The sequence below is a fragment of the Electrophorus electricus genome, chromosome 6 (assembly GCF_013358815.1).
Source record: "Electrophorus electricus isolate fEleEle1 chromosome 6, fEleEle1.pri, whole genome shotgun sequence".
NCBI classification, from domain to species: Eukaryota; Metazoa; Chordata; class Actinopteri; order Gymnotiformes; family Gymnotidae; genus Electrophorus; species Electrophorus electricus.
This window is the reverse complement of record NC_049540.1, coordinates 13,828,977-13,839,349: the sequence shown is the minus strand read 5'-3', so window position 1 is coordinate 13,839,349 and position 10,373 is coordinate 13,828,977. Positions and strand designations below refer to the sequence as shown.

Here is a 10,373-nt window from a genome sequence, read left to right as displayed (position 1 = left end):
AAAGCAAGAACAAAAACAGGGATAAAAAGATGAAAAGAGGAAACACAGGGAAGGGTATAAAAGGAGGAGTAACCCTTGCGTGCGGAGAGGTCTCCATTGAGCAGACATGGGCCATTCTCTCTCTTTCCATGTGGTGTAACTAAATGCCTGCACTCCACATTCACTTAGCTGTCTGAATAGGGTGCGTGGGGATTTATCGCAGCAGCACCAGAGGCTTGAGCACATCTTCCTACAGTCTGCCTCACAGTGGGCTTAACCCATGCATCATGTGTCAATGACAGGTGGTAGCAGAATCCGGAGAACAGGTTTAATTCTCCCTGCTTTATTAGAGTAAATGGGATTTCATTGTGTATGGGATGCCATAAGCACATCGTCAGACAGAACGGATGACAAAAAATGGAAGGCAGCAGGAAAGGCTCGCAAGAACTACACTGGTCAAATAAACATAGCTTTTTTTAAAAGGTAGGAAGGGAAATACAACCCATTTTGGTATTTAAATAGACAAAAATTCCTCAAATAATTTGGACATTACTGGATGCTGAAAATGTTTGATTCTAACCCAAGCATACAGGACAGAAAGTGTTAGGGGATTTACTGCCTGAAAGCAAGTTTACCACTAGTCGTGATTACTCTGTATTTCTGTTGAGTCATACAAGCCTCACAACTGGAATTCATAGATCCAGGACAAGGTCTTTGATAACTATGCCCACGTAAGCCATTAAACTCCACAAAGTTGGTCTAAGCCCAGCAGGTATGAGTCTACATTCCCCCACTCAACACAAGAAGAAGAACAGATCTCATGTCATGACACCATTGGCTCCTGCTGGCCAATAAGATTGTGGCACTGTGTGTTTACTCCCTATGAGATTCTAGGCCTTTAAAGAGGTGCACATGCATATAAATTTACTGAGTGGATACTATGGTCCCAATTAAGTTAGTCCACATCAAGCACACCATGGTGACAGCAGGCGTCCATAAAGACAGTAACTTCCATAATGAAATTAACGAAACAAGTGAAGTAAAAGGGACAGACTAAGTACCTGAAGTTGTGATTAAGCCTGCATCAGAAACTTACATGGAAAGATTATTACTAAAATGGGGAGGGGGTGGGTGGGGTTTCTGAAGTCATGGTTCTTATCCTGCTCATTGGTGCCATCTTGTGAATAGCGTGCAGAGTACCTGACATTGGGGATGGGCTACAGCAAGAACATTAAATTTACATTCATGGCATTTAGCTGACGCTTTTATCCAAAGCGACTTACCAATACTACAGTGTAGAGTTCATATCATCAAAGAGCTTTTATTCTGTGGTGACAGTAATCCATGCCCTATTAAGTGCTGTAAAAAAATAAAAACATTTAAATGTTTTAAATACTTTAATATTTAACGTCCATCTGCTAAATGCATCATTACCACTAGCATATTCATCCATTTATTACTATTTCATTGGCTTACAACATGACCCTCAGAAACTCAGTAAGACCTCATTTATTTCAGATTTTTTTGTTTTAATTTTAAAAAAGTAAACACTCAAATTCAGTAAGAATGGATATTTAAAACTATAATCTTACTGTTACTGCAAAAATTAGATTTTGCTTTCTTCTCTGGTATGCAAATGTAGGTATATTAGGATAATTTAGATTCTGTAATTCTAAATATCTCCATACATCTACTTAACTTATGATAGCTTTACAAGCCAATCAATTTATTTAGAATAAATCAAACCTTACTTACTGAAGTCCTACCAAACTGTCCATGAAGTGTTAAATGAAAAAAAAGTGATCTAAACAATGAACAATAGTTTGCTAAAGTAAAAAAAATAATAATAATAAAAAAAAAAAAACATAAAATGTGCATCACACAAACATGACGAGCCAGGACATAAATTGTTGAGATGCCATGTCAACAACTCTGCACCCTGGATGTTCAACAGCCCAGGCAAAGGCAACAAAAGGAAATGTCAATCCAGCAGGCCTTTCTGGCCTTTGACTTAAATGATGATCTGAAGAACAGATATCTTTAAAAAGTGTTGAAGGCCAGTTTGTCCATCAGTGAGATCATACTGCTCTTAAGATGCCAATACTAAAACTATAGCAAAGTATTTTTCATAGGATGCAATTACATTGCTTTCAAAAATGAGGCCAATGATGCACACTATATAATTTCTTGATAAAGCGTTCACATGGCCCTGCAGCATATGAACTATTAGGTTACTGTGGTCTCACCACAGTTTGGAGTAGTAGTCTCTCAGTCCTATCTCAAGTGGGCGCTGTGTCAGCCCTGGGAACGAAGATAAGGTGACCGATCCTCTTCACTTCAGGATAGAGCAGAGGTTTTGAAAAGAGCAAGCCGATAGGAAGACTCGAGAGCACGGTCTGTCTCAGGGATTAGGTCCTATCGGGGAGGTTTTAATAGCTCACATACAGGTCCCCTTTCAAGGACGGGCATTTTTCTCAACTGCCTATAGTGAGACAAATTTGACATTGGGTAGTCTTTATATATTTCTCTACATATACTGTATAAATCGGTGTTTAAATGTTGTACTTGTGCCTGTCTACTTGTTTTCCGTGTCGGAATTATTTTTTTATATTTCAAATAAATGAATAGAGGAAGCGTTAGCATGATGGACTCATGTTTACCCCCAGTAGTAAGGCCAATGAAGTCAGTGTTGAGGACTACACGATTGCTTAGCCTGGCGATAGACGAGTATCACGTTATAAAATGTTGGATTAAACCGAGAAACAAGCAAATTAATTACCACTGTGTCCTCAGAATTTGACATTATTGAACAATGATTCGTCACCGAAATCGAACGTTAATAACCGTAAAGGGCAAAAGGTTCATGTACTTATGTAGCCAACTTTGCAGTTTAATATACAAGTCGACATAAATTAGATCCGTAGCATTTGATTAAAATGCGGTCTATATTTTACGTGCAATGTTGAGAGGGGTCTCCGCGCTTACCATCGATATCCTTTAAAGAAAAAAAATAATGTAGAAATGCAATTTTTCACCGAGGATATGAAGCCGTAACTTTACTGGTAGTGGTGTATTGCTTGTAGGCCTACAATACTGGTAGATGGTAAGGCGTTCACAAATCATCATCATTGTAGTCAGTGAGATCCAGGCATAACTCAAATATGCCATAGATAACCCTGCGATAACGCAAGCTACATATCGCAAACTACAGCAAGAATCTAAGTATATCCAGATGGGCCCCACCAAATATTTTACAAGACTGCATACTTCTGCGGTAGAACTAGCTTCTTGTCTCTCAACGTAAGGTCACTCTTCACATCGCTGTTTCAAAGACACGTCTAACAACCAAGCCCTTCAGTGACCATTGATATGTCGTTTCCTGCATGGCAGAGCTAAAGATCAGACATTAAAATAACCCATGGCTGTATACCTACCCGTGAAGCTTTTTAACAATTGTGTACTATTAAATATAAATCGCGTAAGCTACAGTATGCTGCCATCTTGTGGATGTACGTCTGCTGGCTGTCATTCATAATAGCTTGCACTTTTGTGAGAAAAATGTTTAGGGTCAAACCAAGGTTCGTTGTACTACGTGGCACAGTAATGCTAAAGCATCGTAGAGGAAAAAAACGCAAAGTCAGCAAATGTTATTAGGACCTGTACTGGTCGCAGATTTAAAAATACACATGTACAAGCTATATAGGATTTAAAGGTTCCTAGAGTTTATGTTACATTTAAATTTCCAATGTTACCTGATTTCCCCAGAAAACCTTGTATCTCACAAAATTGGCATATTCAGGAGGCTCTTCAGCAAGAACACAGGTCCTGGTCTTAAAACATAGCCGTGTATGAGCTCGGGTTCACGCTATAAAAGGCATTTTTACATTTTACTAACATTTTACTACCTGACATTACCTAGCTCCATACTGCCCCATCCTATTTGCCCAACACAGTTTACTCATCAAACTGACACAGCAAAAGTGAGTAGCATGAGCCAGAAAGTTCCCAAAGCTGACTTAACCTGATTTGTTTACATCATATTCTGCCAAAGATTAAAAAAAAAAAAAAAACAGTACACAGGTTACTGTCCAGGCTCTTTAAACCAGCTCCATCTGTTCACAGGACGAAAGCTACGCTAGCAAACCAAGATCAGAAACTGGTCGGGCTTCGACCACATGGCCTTTACGACCTCTTCCTCATCTTGCCCTTCTTGAAGTGGCCACGGCCGAAGCCGGACTTCATGACCTCGCGGAGCCGCTGGTTGTTTCTGCCACGCAGTTTCTTCAGGCTGCCACTCTGCAGGAAGCGCTGCTTGGCCTGGCGCCTGCGCTGCTTCAAAATCTGCTCGTGGTTCTTGAGTTCCGAACGTGCCCGCGGGCCACTCCAGCTTCCGTGCTGGGGGCCGCCTCCTCGCCGGCCCCGCCGACCTGATTAAAAAAGAAAGAAACATTTTTAAAACGTTACACACATTCTAAAATGAGTATTTTAACTAAGTATGTAAATGCAGTGAGGGACACTGTGGACAAAAAGAGACTTGATATAAAATTATCCCAAAATTACCCAAACATCAATTACAGATTCAAAAAACTTTATATATATATATATATATATATATATATATATATATATATATATATATATATATATATATATATATATATATGCGCGCTAATATGTGTAGAAATATGGCTAGATAAATGTAAATTGTCTGATAATAAAACAACCTAACAAAATTTCCCAATTTCTGCTCTTATATTATGGTTTCTATCTGAATAGAAATCATGTCTTCATACCTCCAAATGCATGTCCTCTGCCTCCTCCATTTTCTCCATCTGAATCAGAAACTGCATCATCCACCTTGTATTTCTTCTTCCATTCCTCATAGCTGTGGTAGAGTGAAGGAATAAATCCTAAAGGCACTGTGTTACTCAAACTCATTTGAAAGCTATAGAACTACAAAACAGGAGAAAAAAAAACGCCGAAAGGATACAAGCTCTTCTTCTTCGTCTTCTTTGCACCTACCACTTGTCCACTTTCCGTTTTTATTTTGGTTTTTTGGTCTTCTTTTCCCGTGTCACGGACAAAGCGCTTTTTCTTGCGGTCCCTAGAGAGACAGATGCGACATCATAGGAATGTTTATACTGTTGCTAGTTTACCTCTGCTCTGCTGTGTTCAGGTCTGAAGGTGGCTGTCCCCTCACCATTTCATCATGTTCCTGTTCTGATTCAGCGTACTGCCCTCGTCACCCATCAGATCCAGCATGGCCGAGGAAGCCTGCTGCTCAAATGCGCTCCCTTCTGCTCCAATGCTGAGTCTGTAAACGGAACCACGATTCCAGTGTTCACACCCTACGCACGACTCCCGAGCCAAAACGTACCAGCGCTAAGCATTAGTTCTCAACCAAGTTGATAAGAACAGATGTGAAGTTTATGGTCATACCCCCTCTCTGAATTGAAATCTTTAGGTCTGTAGGGGATGTAAAAGTCCTCATCTTGACCCGACTGCCTGTCTTTCTTGCTCTTAGGCCTGTCCACCTCTGTGTCTTCAGCTTTTTTCCGTCTCTTTCCACCCACCACCTCTGAGAACACCCCCTAGTGGATGCGACAACATAGCTCGGCTTTTACAGTCCAACTACAGCACAAACTTTCGATAAACCTTCAAACATGAAGAGCGAGTAGTCAGAAGTTCGGTCTTCCGTCCAACATCAAAGTCAACCTCAAGAAGGTAATTTGGTCATTCTCTAGATTCACCTGAAGATCTTCCTCCTCTTCCCCTTCGCTGGACTGTGGTTCCACTATGCTACTGGCCTGAAGAGCTGGTGAATTCAGCCCACTGGCAGATTCTGCTAGGAGCTCCTCCCTTGTCCTCTTAAACTTATCCACCGATCGACTGTCCCGAGACCGCTTTGCCCGCATCACCTCTCCCGCACTGGTTTTGTTGCTGGAGTTAATCTCAAATATAGTCTATAGAGAACAGATCAGGTGACAGATGGAAGCTATGTTTATAGCTCCAGAAACTCTTTAAAGTAACAGTGTGTGACATTTATATCAATATGATTGTGGCTTTCCGCCCCGAATGGGTAGACTGACACCAAGGAATCTTCAATGCAATGAGTGAAAATTTAAAATAGAGCATAGATGCATATATCAACATACAGATTTTGACTTGTAAGCCTTGATTGAGTCAACCATCTGCAGTCTCTCCAGCTCCATTTTCTCAAGACCTGATCCTTAAACCACCCCAGAAAACACCACTTTAAGCAGGCAGTTCATAAGAAACAGACCTATACACTTAAGCTGAGAGAGAAGTCATCATACTAACCTAACAACGGGTGAACAGCTAGGGAGAACGGGTCAGAGGTTTTCACTCGTTTGATGGATTCTGGCGAGGGGTTAGGCCGTGACTTCAGATACTGTTTGTAAGCATTCTCCGAAATCCGTTTGAGGTTTTGAAGGTCCAGAGAGTTCTCATGGGCTGTGAGAAGATGTACTTCTTCATCGTCCAAGATGCTTTGTGGAACACGGCCAAATACACAATCATCTAACCCAAAAGAAAAATTAAGAGAGAAAGACCATCAGAACACATATGTACAAATAGAACACAAAGCTCAACTCCTCTCAGATAGACTTCTCAGATTGAGCCATGTGAAAGAATGTTATGAAGGTATAATACCCTGCGGGTGATCAAGGGATGCAAACTTCACAGGTCTCCCAAGGAAGAGATGAAGGTCGTACACATAGGGGACTTCATCCGGGCACACCAAGCTGAAGGCCGTTCCACTCCTGCCAGCGCGGGCCACGCGACCTACACCCCAAAATGAAAAGAGCCTATCAGAACACAACCCAAGCCACATGAGGAGAACATACGAAGGCCTCCACAAAGAAAGTCTGTTATTAGTGCTAAACCACACCAAGATGTTCAAAATACAGCAGCAACACTGCCATAGACCATAGCTGCCCAGAACGTACCGACTCTGTGGAGGAATAGTTTGGCCTTGGAGGGGAAGTTGTAATTGATGACATTGTCCAAGAGTGGGATGTCAATACCACGAGCTGCCACATCAGTTACCAGAAGGACCATTGCTTTGCGGTGGACAAAGCGACCAATGTTGATCTTTCTGGCAGTTTGGTCCAGAGCGCTATAGATGTAGGCACACTCAACTCCTTCTGATGTCAGCAGCTAACACAGACACAATGCAGATGGAGGGTCAGTGTGTAATGAGGGGAGGGGAAACTTATATTAACAGCGATTCATAAATTAAAGACGTACATGAGTTCTTTCTGTTACAGTAGTGAGAAGAAACCACCCTTTTTGAAAGACCAACACCTGGACTGACCCTGATATTTCAAAATAAAAAATTAAAAAAGAAAAAAAAACACATCAAACCAAACCTCATTCAGGTACTCCACATGGTGTTTTGTGGCTACAAACACCACTGTCTGCTCCTGAGGCTTCACCACATTACGAAGGAGATGCATCAGCAGCGCTGGCTTGTTGTCCAGACGTAGATGAAAGAAGGCCAGCTAAAGGGGGAACGATATTGTGTCTAATGAGCGGCATTCTGTTTCCACCTGTCCCACTACAGTGTGAAAAACATTACTGCACTTTGTAAGCTTCCTTTTAAACAAAAAAAAATCTGGTGTTTGTTTCACTTTACCTTTAACTGATTGCTGAGCTTAGTGTCGACATCTAGACGAACCAGCACTGGATCAGCGAGTCCTGTGGGGGCAAGTGCGGAAGAGCTCATGCTGTCGTCATCACAGACCACGTTCAACGTAAACGAGAAGCATGACACGGCCTCTCATGTTTCTGCCGGCTCTGGCGAAGGGGCAGCCTTACCTGCTCTGGCAAACTCCACGAGTAGCTTGGGCAGGGTGGCCGAGAACAGCAGGGTCTGTCGCGCTTCAGGGAGCCGCCTGATGATCTCCTGCAGCTGCTCTGCAAAGCCCATCTCAAACAGCCTGTTAAAGAGCACAAACTGACTCACGCATCCAATTTTAAGACTAGATTACTGCACAACAAAACACACCTGGCTGATCTTTCATTTTAGTCTTAAAAGGGGACAACAAAGGTTACTAACTTGTACTATAAATGCAAACACTTTGTATGAAATATAAAACAATATAAAACGTGGCCTAATCTGTCAAGAAATCGCCACTTGATCGCTTACCTGTCCGCCTCATCAAACACTACATACTCCACATTCTGCATCTTCAAGTTCATTTCCATGACGACGTGCATTAGACGCCCCGGAGTTCCAATGATGCTGGTGACATACAGGCAGCAATCAACATTCAGAAAGTATAAGCTCAATTATGCTATTCACCACATGGCATAGCCACAAAAGATCTAAGATCTTTTCAGTTATGCCGTTCAACAATTGAATAACGATTTTCAATTCAATCCCAGCTTTTGTCTATGTCTGAGAGGATTTAAGAATGCACTTACACATCTGGATTCTCGTGTAGAGCTGCGAACTGATCATCCATGCTGATAAGGAAAAAGTTCAGGTCAGTGCTGGCGCTGACATAAACGGTTTGGGTGTTAAATGAAAGGCTAAACAGAGTACCTGTCTCCACCAAGGATCAGTGCAGTTTTCAATCCAGTAAATTTGCCCAGCTGTGAAATTAAAAAAGCAAACTCCAAATTAATTCCATAGAGAAATTAAATGCTACCTTAACCAAACAAAAAGACATTTTATTTGATTCCTGACGCTGTACACAAACCGATCTACTGACCTCTTTGGTAAACTTCATTGTCTGCAGAGCCAGTTCTCGAGTGGGTGTGAGGATCAGAGCTCTGGCACCAGTTTGTGCCTGAGGAGCCTTCAGCCTTTCAAACATAGGCACCAGGAAAGCAGCTGTCTTTCCACTTCCTGTTCGTGCCATGGCGACAACATCTTTGCCATCCAGAATCACAGGAATAGTCTGTGGAAAATGACAGGATTGTGAGAAACAAGTAACAACAAACAGACTGCAAGAATGATGGACTAAACAGTAACAGGACATACCTTTCTTTGGATAGGTGTTGGTACCTTGTAACCCTTCTTCATTACACCTTTGTAAACGGGGTAACTAAGACCTATACAAAACAAGCATAAGATGACTTTTAACAAGTTGGTGGTAACTCAATGACAAACCTTTAAAATCACCAACATGGTTTCCAAAATCGTGTACCCATTGACTGGAAGCCGCCGGACTTTTTCTTCTTCTTGTTCTGAGCTCTAACCATCTCTCGCGTATCTGGCTCCACGTCCGAGAGGCACTCAGATGAGACGGGGAACTGAGGCAGCTTTTTAAAGTACTGCGGAGGACCGTAAGAAATGTCGGGGTGGCGTACGACGTGGATTAGAAAAGGTTATCGCTAGATACTTTCATTTGCGACATGCCAAGTCTTCCTTGCTATACATGACACAATAGCCCCATCTTTAGCTGTCAACAGCTATATAATTTGTTCCTATAATTGTGCCCCCACAACAAAAACATCGGTAATTTGACCAGCTAGCTAGCTGTTAGTTAGCTAGCTAGCAGGTTAAATAACTAGCAACAAAGTCGATAATAATAAACAAAGTAGAAACAGTCTTGTGTGTTACTTATTTGATCTACTCACTACAGTGTCGTCTTTAATTTCTGCTGCCAGTTTGAAATCGTCTACATCTGAGTCGCCATCAGGCTCTCTGTGTCCCGTGTGCTTCTTCTTTTTCGTCAGCTTTTTCTTTCGTTGTGCCATTGTTTCCTGCGCTAACAAACAAAATCCTGTATTTATCTCCAAGTCAGACCGCTAGAGTGATCGGGAGGAAATTACAACACGAAGTAATTTAAAATAAGTTACTCAGAGACATGAATCAACACACGACCAAAACATATGGATACGACATTTTGGAACACGTGTGGCTGGGTTTGTCGAGGTCGGCGCACAATATGACGTATTACTATTGAGGGACAGTACAGTAAATGGCCCCAGGGTGGCAGCACTTGCTGAAATTTACGTCAAACATCCTAGAATGGGCCTGTGGTAGCACAGAATGTAATCAGTTAATGAGGAGTTTGATTTGCTTGGTTTTTCTGTCAGAAATGTCCCATATTGATCTTTGTTAAGATACAGTTGTAGAAATCTTTTCCTGATTATTCAAGGCCTACATTGAAGTAGGGAAGCCCTGTAAAGAAGATGTTCAGTTAACACTGAGTTTAGTGATGCCTGTGTGAGTGAGGTCTTCCACTCTGCTTAATCCAAATCCAGAATTGCATTTTTGCTCTTGCTTTGAAAAAGCAAAAAATACAACACCACCCTCTAATCTTTTAGGATATCTGCTGACAGACGTGTAGGTTCCATAGGCACACTTGTTCTAAAAGCTTGACAGGCCTCCTAATTTGGATTGCTAACATAGAATTGAA

At 41.7% G+C, this 10,373-nt stretch overlaps 1 protein-coding gene across 1 annotated transcript; it reads right to left on the bottom strand.

Moving 5' to 3' along the window:
- Positions 1 to 3,624: 3,624 nt before the first annotated feature.
- ddx54 (DEAD (Asp-Glu-Ala-Asp) box polypeptide 54) lies at positions 3,625 to 9,878 on the bottom strand. The gene is made up of 20 exons (XM_027020587.2): positions 9,589 to 9,878; positions 9,156 to 9,282; positions 8,990 to 9,060; positions 8,718 to 8,906; positions 8,549 to 8,598; positions 8,428 to 8,469; positions 8,150 to 8,245; positions 7,819 to 7,940; positions 7,637 to 7,698; positions 7,371 to 7,502; positions 6,948 to 7,158; positions 6,652 to 6,783; positions 6,301 to 6,519; positions 6,135 to 6,208; positions 5,730 to 5,942; positions 5,419 to 5,570; positions 5,180 to 5,293; positions 4,970 to 5,083; positions 4,773 to 4,864; positions 3,625 to 4,406 (listed from the first exon to the last, which is right to left on the bottom strand). The coding sequence occupies exons 1-20, from the start codon at positions 9,706 to 9,708 to the stop codon at positions 4,162 to 4,164; spliced, it is 2,577 nt and encodes an 858-aa protein (XP_026876388.2). The 5' UTR covers positions 9,709 to 9,878; the 3' UTR covers positions 3,625 to 4,161.
- Positions 9,879 to 10,373: the final 495 nt, after the last annotated feature.

Coding starts and splice junctions, on each gene's coding strand:
- ddx54 (XM_027020587.2), bottom strand. CDS start 9,708: ATGGCACAACGAAAGAAAAAGCTGACGAAAAAGAAGAAGCACACGGGA. Junction 7,941..8,149: donor GTGTTTGATGAGGCGGACAG/GTAAGCGATCAA, acceptor GCTCTTTAACAG/GCTGTTTGAGATGGGCTTTG. Junction 4,865..4,969: donor AAGACGAAGAAGAAGAGCTT/GTATCCTTTCGG, acceptor ACTCTACCACAG/CTATGAGGAATGGAAGAAGA.